General features: G+C 40.1%; 1 protein-coding gene across 2 annotated transcripts in view; it reads left to right on the forward strand.

Moving 5' to 3' along the window:
- Nucleotides 1–17,109, forward strand: part of CA10 (carbonic anhydrase 10) — a 189,560-nt gene that overhangs the window by 29,649 nt on the left and 142,802 nt on the right. For both annotated transcript variants that reach the window (XM_069032537.1, XM_069032538.1), the window contains one exon: nucleotides 7,981–8,055. In XM_069032537.1, the coding sequence (XP_068888638.1) occupies nucleotides 7,981–8,055 (75 nt within the window). The remainder of the gene's footprint in view (nucleotides 1–7,980; nucleotides 8,056–17,109) is intronic.

Genomic DNA, 17,109 nt, shown 5'->3' on the forward strand with positions numbered 1-17,109 from the left:
TGTTTCCGTATCAGGTTCTGGAGTGCAACCTTCCATGGGCTGTAGAATTCCATGGGATTTGAGGCTATGTGTATTTTCTAGGTTCAAGCATTTGATATTGATGCTGTACCGTTATTCTTGAGATTAATTGGAAGACCTTGATTTGTACCCCTTGAGTCTGCCTAAACGGTGGTGAGTACTTAAATTCTGGACACAGCCCCTTCTTGGGAAGACTGGCAAAGAAGTAATTTCTCTTTCCTGAAGTGAGAGATTTGGGAAAACAAAAAAAAAAAAGTGCCCGTGGCAGCTAACAGGACAGTCCCCAACTGTTTGTGCTACTCCTGATGAGTAACTTTGTGTTCAGAGAGTGCAGAGAGCAGCTGGGGTCAGAAACCTGATGAGACGTTGATACCGTATGTGCTGCTCGGGAAGGAACTTGGTGGTTTCCTTTTAGAGGAAGCCCTATTAATTTAGCATTAATAATGCATTGAACTTTAAAGGCTCAAGGATATTGAGGCCATTTCTTTGAAGTTGCTGAGTGTCCCCAAACCATACTGAAATTGATAATTGATGGGAGTGGAGGGTGTGCAGTGTGATGGAAAGTAAGCTGCTCTGAAGTTGATATCACAAGATACCTTGCTGCTTGTTATTGCATTATTTTATAGAGCTTTTCAGACTCTATATCTAGAAATAATTAAACAATTCAAGTGAGAGGAACTACCCCATCTAACACAACACAGAGTAGGCTGCTGGGTATGCTGATGCTCCCATCAGAGTCTCGGGGAAACACCAAGACAGCTAAATTGTATTAATGTGGTTTGGGGCCCCCAAAGCCCTGAGTGTACCATCAGTGGCTGAGGTGAAAGGTGCTGTCTCTCACTCCTTGCAATCAATATTATGTTCCAATTGCTGCTATATGGCTATTTTTTTTTCCTAGCAATAATTTAATTGCTTTTATTTCTTACAGTACTTCAGCTCTGGTGAAATTCTGACTCTTGTGCTAGAGAAGGAAGAGAGCAGTATCTCCTGCAAAAGAAATGTGAACCCCATAGATCTGAATGAGACCTGAGGAAGCAGAGGCTTGCATCCCTAGTTGATAGTAATTTGTAGGTAAAACCTTTGGTATTCTTTCACTCAGAGCTGCTCAATTTCCCCAGACAGCAGAGAGGGCCATACAGAAGTTCCCTGTCTCTCAGTTGTTTCAGAAGTGAAATTCTGCCAAAGAAGAAAACACAAAACATGTATTATTTTAAAAGTTGAAGCAAATAACATTAAGTGTAATGCTGCTTTAGTACTCCAGAAAGTACTTGGAGAGAGCAAACACCATCCTTTACATTATGTGGTCTAACTCCTGGACATGTGTGTTAGTCACATTAAAAGGAAAGCAGCTTTATAGGGATGTTTACTATTCTACAAATTGAGTTAGTGGTGGAGTGTTCAATGTCCAGTTGGGTGTTCTTCATAAACATTATTGGGAATGATTCCTGCTTACACATAAGCTTATTTCAACACTTTTGATAATACTCAGCAGTCAGAAGACAAAGAAGTTGTTAAATAGTTGTATTTCTACCTTCCTCAAAAGCCAGCTACAGGGGACCAGTAGGTGCAACAGTTTGCTTTGCTGTAGTATAACACACCATTGTCACTGCTCCCTGCATCCATATGAGCCTGCCTGTATGAAATCTAAACCTTTGGCTAAGGTTTATAATTAGAATCTTATCAGAAAACAGTATCACAATAAATAGAAAATAGACAGAATAGTCAAGTCTCTGTGCCAGAGCAGAGTTCCCTTGGTAGTGCCTTACTTTTGCCCTCAGATGTGATAAAATCAGGTCATATCCGCTTTTCTTGTGTTGAATACTGCTTGGAATTCAAGCAGCAGTGAGAGCTTTTACACATGGGATGGAGGAAGAAGGATTTATGGAATTGGAAAGTATTAACGTAATGAAAGAGCATTTGCATGTTTTCTGAGCAAAACGTTATCCAGAAAAAAAAAGGAAAAAAGAAAAAAAATCTGGCCTAGCTGATGAAAGCATTTTATTTATTGATTCCTTTATAATCCTTTGTTTTGTTTTTCCTCCCTCAGCATATGGTGATGCTCACAATGTAGGCTGTGGGATTCATAAGCAGGCCAACCTTTCCTGTCCTGTAGTTACTCATCTATAAATGATGCTCTATTTAGTGCCTGAAGTGTCTGTTGTTAGGGTCTTCTAATATAAAAAGGCTGCATAAAAATCCTCTTAAATACAGCTGCAATTACGTACAGTCTTATTTTAAACAAACTAAATATTAATTATTATTAATTAATTACAGAGGGATGAATCTTCAGCTAATTGCGTCTGCTTAGTTCCCCTGCTGCCAGGTCCACTTTGTACATGTGTATCCTATTTGCTCTAAGAGGCATTTGTTGGTGTGAGCCAAAAGCTGGTACTTGTATGACTGAAGGTGTTGAAACTTATGTTTTAGTTGGAATAAGTCTGTCTTCCTCCAGATTTTAGGTAACCTACGCTTGGGTTTAACAGTGCAGAAAATAACCATATAAAATTCAGTAATCAGAACTACTTAAAATAATTACAAAGCAGGTGTGTTACATAAGATTCTGGAAATGGAGTTTCGCAAAAACAATTAAAATTTTTCTTACAGCTTTTATTTTTCTTTTGTTTTAAACCACCCTGTACTGTTTTCTGTGGGACTGCATTTCTGTTAGGACTCATGATCTTCTGAAGCACTACAGGGAAATTCCTCTAATTTTAATTTCTGCCATTAGGCACAGTTGTCTTGGATTACGTGTCAGTGACTGACTAAGACACCTTGAGAGTGATGAAGTTGCTCAGAGTGAACTGTGGAACTCTGATGGAAAATCGAGTGTCATTAAATAGCTAAGCAATAGGCTTATGCTGCCTGGGAGAGAACCAGGATAAGGTGTCTAAGTGAAGATCACTCCAGCATCTAATACCTTGTAAATACATCTTTCATTTGCAGTGTTCACCACTGTAATCACAGATTGGAGGATTTATTTTTCTTGTAGCAGACCCTCTGCCATTTTCCTGTGAGTTTCCTATCAAAGCATTAGCAATGACTTAATGCCTTACACTAAGTTTATTTGAAACTAATGGCTCATAGTTGAAGCTGGTTTTCTTTTTAATCTCATAACGATGTAGAAGGGGTAACAATGATAAAAATGTTGTCATATATATATTGCCAGAGCAATATCAGTCAGGTTATCACAAGCAAGACTTCTAGGGTGTAAGCTGAGATAAACTTGCAGAGTAATTAATACAGGAATCAGAAGAGCTCAGATCAATAAAATCCAGGTCTTTTTCCTAACTGCTGTAAGCCTGATTCTCCCCAGTCTAGCATTTTTCATGTGTGTGAAATGGCAGTAAAGTGAATGGAGAATTCTGATCTGGCAGGATTCTACTCTTGGCTCAAGCTCTGATGTGAATGACGTAAACGATGCCATCAGATAAGAGCCTTTCTATGCTTCATTTAAATACAAAAAGTAAATAAGTAATTGTAGAATGGCATGTTTACGTCTTGTAAATAGGAATATTCACTGAGGGGTGTTCTGTATTTGCTGCAGCATTTTATATTATGTCACTAGCAGCATACCAGCAAGATGAAGACCTTTTAGCACTGCAAATGCTGTGCAGGTATTCCAGCATCTGCATCGTAGTACCTGGTATCCAGTACAATGTTACCTGATCATTTTGAAATAGATTTACTGACCCAGTAATAGCTTTTATTTTTTTGAAACATGAGGCTACTCATTTTAGCCTCTAAGCTAGAGAGTGTTAACTGCTGACTTTATCGGACATTGGCATCTTCTCTGTTTGCATTTACTGTGCATTTTTATGATCCTGTACGATGCTGCTTCCCTATGCATGGAAGCCACTAGGAAACAGGAATGGACAACAACTTGCAGAATTTAGCCTGCAATATTATGCTCCACAATGAGACATACCTACAATAATCTGACAGAATGAAAGCAACACGTGTCATATCAGCTCCAAATAAATATCCTGTCTCCTCTGCAGCAGCTTCACTGAAAGAGATCTGACATAATGGTGTTGTATCAGCAGAGCTACTAATCTCAGATACCAGAGATTTCAGTGCTAGGGAAGAGAACGCTGCACAAATGGAGGTCATTCAGTATCCTCGAGCACTTGGATAAGTGTGGCATTTTGGACTGTCCCTGCTAATGGCAGAATACAGTGCTGCTGCTAAAAATTGCTGTTGCATAGCTCCTTGTGCAGGTAACTGCAGTGTCTGTTCAGAGGGGCTTGTTTATTTTCATGCCTTGCAGAACCAACAATGCTTCTAGGAAGCAAAAGCCATATTCTGGGTTTCAGTGGTAAAAGCAGGAGCCTTGGAGGTATCACAAATGGAAGTTGTTTTTTAAGATATTTAACCCTCTTCAGGAATACAGGATGACTTTCTAGACCTTTTGTCTCCCCCTGCCAACAAGGAGCTTCTGTGGAGGAGCTGCAGTGTTCTGGTAGGACCACAGCAGTGTCAGAGGCCACACAGAGAGCCCACGTGTCTCTTTATATGATCCTCGAGTGGGAGAATTGCAGGAAGAGGTACAATAGTTTAACTGAAATCAGAAGGATGCTGAGAGAATTTTGCTATTTTCGTGTGTCATGAGGTGGCACATATGAAGAATCATTTTCCTTGGCAACAATCCTTGAGCCATAAGGTTGAACCTGTTTACTCAGGCACGGAGCCATTCTGTCAGATGGGCATTAATACACCAATTGCAGAGAGCCCGTGCTGTATGTGCATCAGGTGTGAGTGTCCCAGATAGGATTCCCAGCAAGGATTGTCCATATGGCTGTTCCTTCTAATTTTATATTCCCTTGTACCATTACTAATCCAGGTATGGGTCTGATCATGTTTCAAAAATAGGGAACAGCTTTTTTCTCCTTTCATAAGTCCTCTTGCCCACTTGCATAACACAGATTGGAGTGATGGTTTAGGAGAAGTTTCTGGAAGGCAAACTTTCCTCCCTGGCCTTACCAGACCTCTTCCTTCTGCATTCAGAGAAATGAGAGCTTTATAAATCTTTCCCTTTTTAAGTAAAGTCCCTGTAGGCTCCATCCAAGTAAGTCTTTGACACCAAGCTGGATTTCACATGCACTGCAGAGTGGAAATCTGTGTTCAGTCACTCTCTGCACTACTTTGCAGGATGTTTTGCCTGGACTGCTATAAAGCATTGAGGTTTCAGGGTTCAGGAAAGAGCACAGCACTGGGGATTGTCACCCTAACTGTCCCCTCACAACCCTACCTGCCTTGCCTCATGGTTTCTTCAGTGGCCTCAGTTTTCTGTACACCAGCAGCGCTGCCAGCATTACTCTTGCTCTACCTTAGATATGGCTAGGGCATGACACCTTAGTTTGTTATTGTATTTTCTGTGTTTCATTTTCATGTGAATTGAAGAGATAAGGATCTGATATCTGTGGAATGTGCAGAGTGATGCCAGGTCATGCTCCTCTCTGATAGCTGAACCAACTGCACTGGCATCCAATTATTCAGTACAGAGCTTTGATAATCTAGTTTTCTTGCTCATCTCATGCAGTCTGTTCCATACTAAAGCAGCAGATTTGAAAAAATGTCATCAAAATCTTATTTTCCTGCTATTCCTTTTGGAATTAGCTATACTAAGTATTGGGGTAACCCACTGAAGCAGAGCTGCAGAGCCAGCATCTTTTGATTTTGGTTTAATTTAAACTCCGAATAATGGATTATACTTCTCTTCTGGACCTGGCATGTATCATTCAGATTGGCCCCAGAGTGGGAAAAAGCAATGTATTTTTCAACTGTATACATTTTGATGAATGCTAACATTAGGCAGCTGCATTTGAAAATACCCATCCTACCCAAAGCGTTAACTTGCTTTTATCTATATAAATATAGATAATTTTTTCAGCCACTTCTAAAATGCGTCTGCCTCTGCCTGGCTGAACCAACTTGAGCTGTGTGTATGACTACAAGATGCACTTCAATGCAGTGTAATTCCCTGGAAAATTTTAGAGTAGAAGAATTACGGCTCTATTTTGTTGGGACTCCTTAGTATCCTCTCTTACTGCCATTTTGAAATCTTTAAGAACTTATCCTGCTGAGGACATGAAGGCAAGTATTGAGATCCAAAAAACTGCAGTTCAGACTGGATAGGAACAATTTTCTGCTCATATATTTCGATTGTGAGTTGGGATTTGCCATTTTCCAAATGTTTGTACAGTGCAGTCCAGCACAACCCAGCCATGCACAGTTGGAGTTCTCCAGACAATGTTATAAAAACTAAAATATGAGGACAGTTTCATCTGCAGGCTGTAAAGGGTGCACAGTGGAACTGTGCCTTCAGTTTAACAACACATCACCACTCAGCTAATGGAACATCAGTCCTGCAAGGAGAAAGCTGCATTTACAGGTGCTCCATCCCACTGGCATAGCTGGATTTTGGTAAGGCAGAGTGTTGGTCCTTCTGTCCCTACATTTAATTAACTTCAGCTTTACTTTTGTTCCTGCAATTTACACTCAGTTAAATCATAAATACTGTTCTGTAACTTGATAGAACAGTATGTAATGGTCCTTACCTTGCATCCCTCTTAGCCTGAATTTCACATATTCTCTGTAATTTTTAATGACAGCAACAATTTTTATTATACTGCTGGAACTCTTCCCACGGTAGTTGTTTTTTATAAATAATACGTGATTTAGAAGTGAAATGGCAGCAAAAAGCTGCTAAATCCAGCATCTTCTGTAGCTGCATATTTATGTAAAAAAAATCTTTGCCCTAGTGAAAGAGATTGAAAGTGTCTTGAAAAGAAGACAACCCCAAAATTTAAGTCAAATTATGCACAAGGTAACTGAGCTTTCTGCAGCTCAGGGAGAGTTGCTCTAAATAGGAACATACCAAGAAAAAGACAGGTGAAGGCAGAACTTTTGTATATCAGCTCTTCCCTCTTAATGGAGATCAGCTGATTGTTTGTCTTGCTGTGTGTCTGTGTGCCCTTTGAAAATATTTCCAATTAATAGAGACTTTACATTTTGACCACAAAATTTGCTCAAATTCCAATTTCAAGACAAAGAGAAGCGATGACAAAGAGCAGCAAACTTCACCAATCAAGACCTTTCTGCTCTTGGCTTTTCAGGACTTTAGAGAAGTCACTTAGGCAGCAAGATTCATCAGGGACAAACCTCATCCAAAGCCTAGGCCTTTTGTTGCTATAACCTTCAGAATATTGATCAAAGAAACCTTTTTTTTTGTGTTCCTGCACTGTGCTCCCAGCTGCTCTCACACAGTGAAAGAGTGTCAGAGACACCAGTCACAAGCATGTTTTTGCCAAGCTACTCGGGTGGCTGAGGGGGGGAGCAGGAGTGGGTGCTCCACTGCAGACAGAGAAGATGGAAAAAACACATTCCTGCCTCAGCACTGGAGCCTGAGCCAGTGTTGGGGAAGCTGTGGCCTGTGCCTCTCTGGCCTGGTTTTGGAACTCAGAGCTCGTGGGTTGAGGTGAAGCAGTGACAGACACAGATATTATGGGCTGTGGTTCACTTTGCCACTTCTTCCCATGCAAAGTGAGAGATTATTGGGAAACTCGGGAAAGGAAGGGGAGAAACTGCTTTTCAGTCAGACAACTTAGACTCAGGTACTGACTACTGAGCACTCATTTTTTCTCTGCATTTTTATCCCATATTGACTTTATTGGTGGCACAGAAGTCACTGGTAGTGCTATAAATCTTCATTTTCTGCCTGAATTGTTAAGTTTAGTGATCAAGTCTTCCAAAGCAGAGTATATTTTACTGTGTGATGAACAGGGATAAGGTTCTCCAAGATACATATGCATAGCATGATTCTATAAATTGAATAAAGATCACTTGGGAACCTGAGTGACTCTTATGTAGAAGATTGTACCCTGTTTAGAGTTCCTAAAGTTTAGCTAATTAAGTCTTATGTTTTCCTCTAATTTTATAGTTTCTTTGATTATTTCTTTCTAGCTCAACAAAATTCACCAAAAATCCATGAAGGCTGGTGGGCTTATAAGGAGGTGGTCCAGGGAAGCTTTGTTCCAGGTAAGTGTAATTTTAATATTTTAGCCTTTCTTAAATATTTTTTTTCACTGGAATTAATATAGTTGGATTTGGGGAAAATATTTCGGGTTGATTTGTTTTCCTTGCAAAGGTTTTTAGTTGACAAGTACTCAACATCACATTATAATGAAGCACAGAAAGGTTTCTGTTAATCCATCATCCAAAGATCATGGCAGTTTTTCAGGGAAGAAATCACTTTGATAACATTCCAGGTTTCTCTCAGTGAAACCAACATGATGCTATTTTGTGAGTGTGTGTGTTCTGTGTGTAGAAAAGGGAAAGGAACTGAAAAGTATTACTGATAAGTGGATGAATTTATTTATCTGGTGCAGCACTTCTAGGTAATTGCATTTCTACAATTTTATGAGTAGGACAGGAACCCACTGCATGCAATTTTCACTGATTTTTGTTTAGTAAACAAGAAACTATGAGTAAAAAAAAAGAAATAACTGGGCTTCATTGAGATGTAGTAAACGATAAATAATCAAGAGGCAGCTAAAAGGATTCTGTGCAGCATCTTTTCAGTGCAATTGAGATAAATATGCATTAATTTATGTATATTAGCCATCTCTTATAAGGTAAAGTAGTGCTATAAGTTTTATCATGAATGCACCAGGAAAACTGTTACGTGATCCTCATTTCCTTATAATACTAGAAAATACTGCTTGGCTGTCGTGTGAGCTGTTCCTGAGGATCTGTAGATTTGACCTATCATCAGCTGCTTGTACTGTTGTGAGAGCTGTTACAACCTGACAGTCATCTGAAATTCCCAAAATGCTGATTGTCTTGTTAAGAATTCTAGTGCAAATGAGATGAAATATTTCAACCCACACATTTCTGGCACTGAAATGGTTGTGAAAATCTAGAGGCCTGGAGCTTAATTACATACTGATGTAGCTTAAAGTAGCTTTTCAGATTTGCTTGAGATTGGTTTGGGCTGTCACAGACACTCCAGTGTATTGTTGTGCATGTTTAGTTCCTCATAGTGACAGCAGGGGAAGAAACCTGGAGAATACAATCACCTGCTCTCAAGGTATTTCAGCTTTCCTGAGTTGCACGACTCAGGTAGATACCCAGCAGAAAATGAATGAAAAAAATATTTGCTAAACAGGCCTAAATTTAAAGTTACTGAGAAAAATAATATAATTGTCAGGATGTAAAGAAACCTGTGATCAGTTCATGCTTGTGGTGTTCTTGTCTTAATACTGTGAGAAATTTAGGCTTAGGAACATCTTTGGAAGGTGAATGAGGAAACAGTGATGGCTCAAAAACTTCTAGGAGGGAAGACCTCTTAGAGTGGTGTGGAGGGACACCTCCTTTCTGAGGGAAACCTGAATTACTCATGTGTTGAATATCTGACTAACTCAGCACACATCCTCAAGAACCGGTCCAGAAAGTCAGTAATGAACAGCTCACTGAAGCAGCCATGAAGAAAGCAAGGAGAATTTGGGGGCACCTTTCTTTCAAATTCAACTCTGCAACCTGTCAGCCTCAGCAGAAGAGAGAAATCCCATGAGACCTTCCAGAACAAACAACTAATTTTTTTTTCCAGCAGCACCTAGGTTTGGGAGCCTTTGAAAACCATATTTAAAGCATTTCAAGGCTGCATTTGTGGCTGTGCTCTCAGACTAACACATCACAAAGGATCTGTTGGTGCATATTAAGTTTATCCGTGCCGGTGGCAGTCACGTATCAGATCTCACACGAGATGCTAATTAGCACCTGAGAGGTGAGAGCTGCCAGGCAGGCTGAGGAGCTATTGCTGGAGTTGCTGACTGATGTGCACTGAAGCAAACAGCTACAGCCATCTGCCAGGATGTTTTCTTTCCGCAGCTGTTTGTCCTGACCCAGGGCTGGAAGTGAACGCCCCCAAAGATATTAGAAAGGAGTGTTTGTCCAAGAGCCTGTTACTGCAGTTCAGAGCTGGCATCTCAGCTAATATAATTGACATGAATCCAGCTCTGGAGCTGCTTGGGGGAGCAGCCACAAATGCAGAGATGATTAATTAGGGGCAATATCATTGTAAAACTCTCCAGGAGGAGTTGTCAGAGTTTGTCTATCACAGCTTTAGCTGGGTGAGTACTTTTCACCTACTTCAAAGCAAAGTCACTGTCTCTCTTTGAACTCTCACTTCTTTTGTGGAGAGCTGTGTAAGAATGCAGTTAGGAGTGTATCACAATATGACTGGGTTATAATATGCCATTCATAAGTTTTTCTGCTTAATCTGTTTTGGAAGCCTAAAAAAAAAAAAACCACACTGGATCCTGTGCAGGTTTGCCATTGAGCAGTTCATAAAATCAAGCCATACTTCACATTTCCCAAATCCCAGACTCCCCATATTCTGCAATAGATTTTAGAAAAAAATATTATAAATCCCTTTCTAATGTTCATCTGGACACAGGTTTTTTCCTGCTGTAAGCCACTGAGCTGCAGTCAGCACAGGAACTGTGGCTCAGGTCTGTCCTTGTGCCCAGCCTTGAAAGAGAGGTGCAGAGTTCTCAAGTGCAGGAGGAAAGGTTCATCAAGGCTAGATTTGTGTATCTGCTACTGGTGCAGAAACCACTCTCCATCTCTCACCTGTTCTACAAGCAAAGAATTACTTTTATGATTTAAATCATGTAGGCAAACAAAGTAGAAAGTAAGTAGAACTTAAAAATGTTAATTGAATGCAAATTAGGTTCCAAATTAAACTTCAGGGAATGTTCAAGGATGAAGAAGGAATACTTTCCTTTATGCATGGTGATTTGCATAATGATAAAATAATTTACATTATTACAAACTTCTACTACCTAGACTTTTTCTGGTGTGGAATATCAGAGTAGTTCTTGATGGGTTAAAACACCTTTAAATAACCTTTTTCATATTTTTCCTTTGGCTGTGACTATGAACATGTTGTGTCACTGAAGTGGTGCAGGCAATTTCCAGGTGGCCAAGACAATCATATTCCAAATTAACTGTTACTTCAAACAGATGTGCATAACCTTTGACAATCTTTGTGATTGTATTGATTCTTTTCATATTGGTCCTGTTTTTTCATAGCATTTATGAAAGTGGGCTTTGGTAAGCATAAAATATAAAGGTGGTTAAATCTAATTTGTGATCACAGAACACACTTGCCAAACCTCCATCCTGTTGTGGAAATGCTGGACTGTGTGATAGTTCAAGCATGTAAGTGTTTCTTTCCCAGGGAAGACACTGTCTTCGGGCCCCCCTACTGAATTATACCAAATCTAAAGTTACTTTACAGGGTGCTAGTGCCAACCCCAGCTAACAGGAGGAAATCCATCAAATAATGAGTGAACATTACTGAAGGAGCAGATGGTGTTCTCCTTCCTTGTAATAAATGTTGTAAATGAACTCTAATTCCAGATGAAGATCTACATCCACCAGGATTCATTACTGGCCACAGATCACCAGTCAAAGCCCACCTGTTTCCCTGAGGTTATGAGATGAGAAATCCCCAGTTCATAGTTCCTTCACAGCTTGTTTTACCCTAGAAGGGAAATGACTGCTGGAGTTCTGTAATGCTCTTCCTGCATTTTGCAAGGATCCTGTTGGTGGGATTATGCCCTAACATTGACCAGCTGGCAACACTGCACTGACTCAAAAACATGGGCAGTGGTTGTGAAGCACTGAGGAACTGCCTCCAAGGAGGAGATGCATGAATTTCGTAATGATTTACGAGGGAAAAGAAGTCTGAAACAATTGACAAGCTTGATCATGAGTGCCAAGCCCTTATTTTAAACTTCTGCTATCCCCATGTGCTTTTGTTATGGCCCACAGAGGTCGTTCAAGTGTCCCTAGTTTCTCCTGTCTATGCTTCAAGATTTCTTTTATTACAGTTTTAAGCTTTTTTTAAAATTAGAAATTTCTTTATGTACACATTCAAAAATAACCTTTGATGGGCAAGTCACTGTAAGAACCATGAACTGTTTGTCCATGGCTTGGAACTGAGAGATGCAAAACTTCAAACCCACACACTTGTTAAACTTTCAGCTCTCAGTTTGTGCCACCCTGCAGTCACAGAGGGGTCTGTGTCATATGTTGAGATGGTGATCACTTAGCGTGGCTGCCTGAACAGCAAAAACCAAACCTGCTGATTACTACTCCTGAGCTGCTCCCTTTTCTAACTATAACATCTCTCCTGGTCTTATTTTGGAACTTCAGGAGGCTGCAGCATCACTCACCATCTGGTGCATTTTGCTTATCAGTGAAAACAGTGGTGCTGTCTGAGCTACAGCAGTGCTTTAAACAGTCTGCACACACCCTTCAAAATCATGCAGTCTGCTGCTGCCCCTAAGGAATTAACCAGCCATATGTAATTATTCATTGGAACAATAATAGCAGTTTTTCTTTTAGAAAGCAATCTATTGGAACAGTTGATTTCTTCAGGGTGATAGAGCATAGGTTCTGGAAATCATTCACTTATTGATTTGAACTTAGGTTAGTATATATAATACTTCAGCTTTGGTTGTCGGTTAAAGATAGCTTGAATGAAATATATTTCATACCAGATATTTTCTTGGTTTCTCACTTCCTTTGGTGATTCTGCAAAAATTGACTCTCTACCAATCATGTAGCTAGGAAGGAAACTAGATTTTTTTTTTAAAAATTTTTATGTGAGAGTTAAATATAGTACAACATGGCCTTTTTCCCTGTCACAACACCTGGTGGCACCATGATTTGGTTCCCACAGCCCCATTTCTCACTTGACCAAGGAGCTCAGGACTGGGGATCACCCTTTACAGGTGCATTTGTTACCTCCATGAAACTCAAAAAGTTGCTGTCTTCAGGTCCTTCTCTCTTGAACATCCATCAATCCTTTTTAAAAGGGCCTTTTCAATAAAGTTACTGTTTTACATATGGCCTGTAACTGCAGCCATTTTGCAAACCTTTTACCTTTTTGTTTTTCCTTCTAATTCAGTCCTTCCATGAAAGAAAAAAAATAAATTTTAGGGGGCCAGCAATGTGTACTAACCACAGTAAAGCGCTCTAAAGACCAAAAATTTAAAAACTTTGACAAACTTGTGACTGAAACACAGTTCTTTGCTAATGTGGTCTCAGATCCCTTTTCTTTTAACAGCTTAATTATCTTTCTTAGCTGTGGCTTTTCCTCCTCAGTTACGATTGGTATCCACAAAGAAAAATTGCATGTAGCAGATGTATCCTGGCCTTTGCTTTGTTATCCTGACGTGACCGAATGATTCCAGTTCTCTACCTGTCTGTTCCTAGTGCCACCAGGCACTGAAAAGGTCAAGCCTTCCCTTTTTATAACCAGCACATGAAGTGGCAGGTTGGACCTTGCTGTGCCACCAGCTGTCCTGGGCCTGTCCCGCTGCACCTGCAGGTTCCCCCACCAGGACATGAGCAGTGTCCCCTCTTCTACTTCAGGAATGTGCAAATAAGGAAGACCTTGATGGCAGTGATCTGGAGATCCTTGTCAATTATTGTCCCTCACACTTTGCTGCTAGGTTAGATAACATTTTTGGGATAGGAGTACTCCAGATACTTTCTGATGAAGTTGAAAATCCTCTTTCCCACTACCCTGAAGCGGATGCTGTTTACCCTTCACAGACACTAAATATAACTTATAAGCACAAAGAACAATTAAGTGCCAGGAATTTTTGGTACAGCTGTAGCTACCAAAACCTGCATGGATGATGGCTTCTAGCTGGGAGGAAGTCCAAGAGGTTTAATACGATTTGGACTGTCATATCCTCAGAGAGCAGTATCCAAAATATCTGCTGTCCTACACACTGTGTGTTTACAATCACTACAGAACCTTGAAGACCTGTACTGTTGGGAAAGTAACTGCCCTTTCTGCAAATGTAATGCAATAATTTTTCTAATATTATCCAAGTCCACTTTAAACCAGTTAAAAGTGAGAAGCCAGCAAGTCACCTCTGTGATCTTGCAAGGGTTCTCCATTGCATGATGAGCACATCCTCTTAAGCTTTTACTGAAAAAAAGGAAGGATCATCCCTGTGGGATGACAGATTAGGAAGTTTATCAGATTTTTCCCTACCATCAAAAATTGGGGTTTGGGATAAAAAGGGTAAGACTAGTATTAGGAATCTTTCTTTTCTTAGGTTCTTCACCTAAAAGCAAAGGAAGGAATTCCAAGGATAAATACTGGTGTATACTGGAAAAGGTTTAGGGGGGTGTAACTGCATGATCTTTAAGATCATTTCCAACCCAAAGCATTCTGTGATATTCTTGACAAGTTGAGTATAAAAGCAGTTGGAACAGTGGCCTGTGACTAAATCATTAATAACTGAAACCTCATAACCCCTTACTTGGAAGGATTATTCAGGAAAGTTCCAGGGGCCAGAAAGGCTCCTGTACAATGCTGGATGTATGTATTGATATATTCAAGAAGTTTTATCTTATCTTATGCCTTGACAGGCTAATCTTCACAAGGTATCTAAGGAGTTTTTGACACCCTTTGCACTGGTGGTATCCATGCCTTAGATGTGTGGAATTGAAGCACAAAGAAATCTGATAGAAGAGTTAGTTGCTGCTCAGCGACTCAAGGACCTTTTTTAAGCTAATAATCCAAGCTGAAAGTGAGAATGACATCTGCCACAGTTCCTTATGTAAGGAGGGGATTTGGAGCTCTGGCTATTAATTACCTTGTAGTAGTAGTTTTGTTGTGGGTGTGCATGTGTTTTTGTACTAAACTAGCAATCATTACTTCCTATGTAAAAAACCCCTCTTTGTAGATTGTCATGATAAAGTGTAAAATAAGTTAGTGTCCTTTGGAGAAAGAAGTCACTGAGAATAATAAGGAATAGTATTTTTCTGTGCTAATAACGTTCTTCCCCAATGGAATGTAATTGAACTTAATCAGAGAAGGCGGCTTACAGTGCTAGCTTATGTTTGCTTAGGTACTTCTGCCATAAATCTGTGTGGAATGAGATAGAACTGGAAGGGATTGCAATATAACATGGAAACAGAGATAATGAGTGGCACTAAGATGTTGCCTCACTGCTACTTCTGTCATTATCCCACTTAAAAAAAATTACTGTTGTAAAATACCTTGATGAAGAATTACATTTTAAGAGTAGTACAATTACAGTTTTGGTTGTCAGGTAGGAATTCACCTCCTCTTTCACTGAGACGGTTCTTATCAGGATATTACAGTGACTTCAGGAAGATGATTCCTGTTAAACTGGGGATGGACCCAGCACCACTGAGAACTTTATAATAAACACAGTGTGCAGCTTTTAATTTGTACATCTCATTAGTGCAATTTCGTGGATAATTTGCCATGTCATACATAGGAAAATATGGTCACTACAGCTACAACCTCATCTGTGGTTAAAATAAACTCCTGTGAAATAAGATCACACCACTGTTCTGTACATGGTCACACAGAGTAACTCTGCCTGTTGGTGTCATTGAAAGCTTCACTGGTACTAACAAAAAACCTCCCTGTCAAATCCTGTCCCCTGCTTAATAAAGAGATCAAAATCAAATAAAGAGATCAAAAAGAAAAGGAAATGAGACTGTTACCTAAAGGTGGATACATCCTAAGGTATGCAAGTATTTTCCTAATAGACAGCTATGGTTTAACTTGTACATAGAGATTCAGGGGGTTGTTTGATCATAGCATTTTTTCAGTAACCTGCTGAGCTGACTTTGTTTCTGAAAGTCCATGTTTGTATATGTGTAGGATTCCTTAGACTCCTCAATTAGAGGATTGCTGGAGACTTGATAGTCTGAAACCACTCATTTGTACTTACTGAAAATTTCCTCCTCTCGTAACACCTTTCTAAAAAGGTCACATGTGAATTCACTGAACCATGAATGTATTGAACATGCTCAGGAGCAAAATCCATGCTCACCATTCACATCTGCCTGTCTAGGAGGACGTGGAATTATTATCTGGAGAAATTTTACTGTTGTTAGTTACACAGATTAAAATATAGCTATCCTATACCATCACCCCATCATGGCATTTCTGGCACATGCTTTTTGTGGTCAGTGAAAGATTTATCCTCTCAGAACTCACCATAAAATACAGTCACCTACTTAATGCATTTCCGGGTACCTGCTGCCCCTGCGAGCTGTAAATCGCATTATTATGCTTAATGACTCTGCCCAAAAAAGGAACCTTCCTGAAACTTATTGATTGGTTTTTTCTAGCACTGAAAATATTACTTAAAATTGTCACCTTTTACCTTTCTGAATAGAGACTGATTTTATGTCAGGGCACTTTTTCATTTTGTATTTATAAAACGTACAAAAAAAAGGCATTAGTGTTTCCAGACCAAGCAGTCACCAACTTTATAGTCAGGACATAAACCCTGAAAATAACAGCATAACATCATAATGGGAAACCTGACAGGTCGTTAACTACAGCGGTGCAAATGGCACTGCTGTAATTCACAAGTGCTTGTAGACAACAGCCTGGCCTGCAGCCTTTCAGGGCCTGCAGCCTTTCAGAGCCTGCACGACAGAGAAAAACACTCAGGGATGGAGCACAAAATAACCAGGTCACACTGGAAGTTGTTCAGTTGACACCAGAGCACATAGCTGACAGATGTTCCGCCCCAACACGGAGGTGGTTCTTCAGGGCCCTTGTATGACCTCCTCTAATTTATTCTTCCTGTGTCTTTAATATCTGTGAGTTTGTTGTGGGGGGTTTGGTGAAGAATGGAGGTCTTTATTCAGAGAGGTCATTTTACAAATATTACATGAGATGTAGGTACGGAAAAATAGATAAGCTGAGTTCAAGGCAGCAGTTGGAGGCTGGGAGAGAATCAAGCAGCCAGTTCAGATGCCTGTGCCATCAGGCTGGTCTGCCTGGCATCCCTGTGCTGTTGATTAAAGAAGAAAAAGATGTTCCTGCAGATCCTTTGGATCAGCCCCATGCTTTGGCTGACTGACATGAAACAGTGCAGCTGCCCCAGCAGAGAAGCAGCAGGATGGGCACTAAAGGCTTGGCACCTCTTGCACAGGCATCACCAGAGCTGCCACTGCAGAGCCTTGGATTAACAGAGCTGAGGAATGTTGCAAATGATTATCTGCAGT

The sequence above is a fragment of the Aphelocoma coerulescens genome, chromosome 18 (assembly GCF_041296385.1).
Source record: "Aphelocoma coerulescens isolate FSJ_1873_10779 chromosome 18, UR_Acoe_1.0, whole genome shotgun sequence".
In the NCBI taxonomy this organism is placed as follows: domain Eukaryota; kingdom Metazoa; phylum Chordata; class Aves; order Passeriformes; family Corvidae; genus Aphelocoma; species Aphelocoma coerulescens.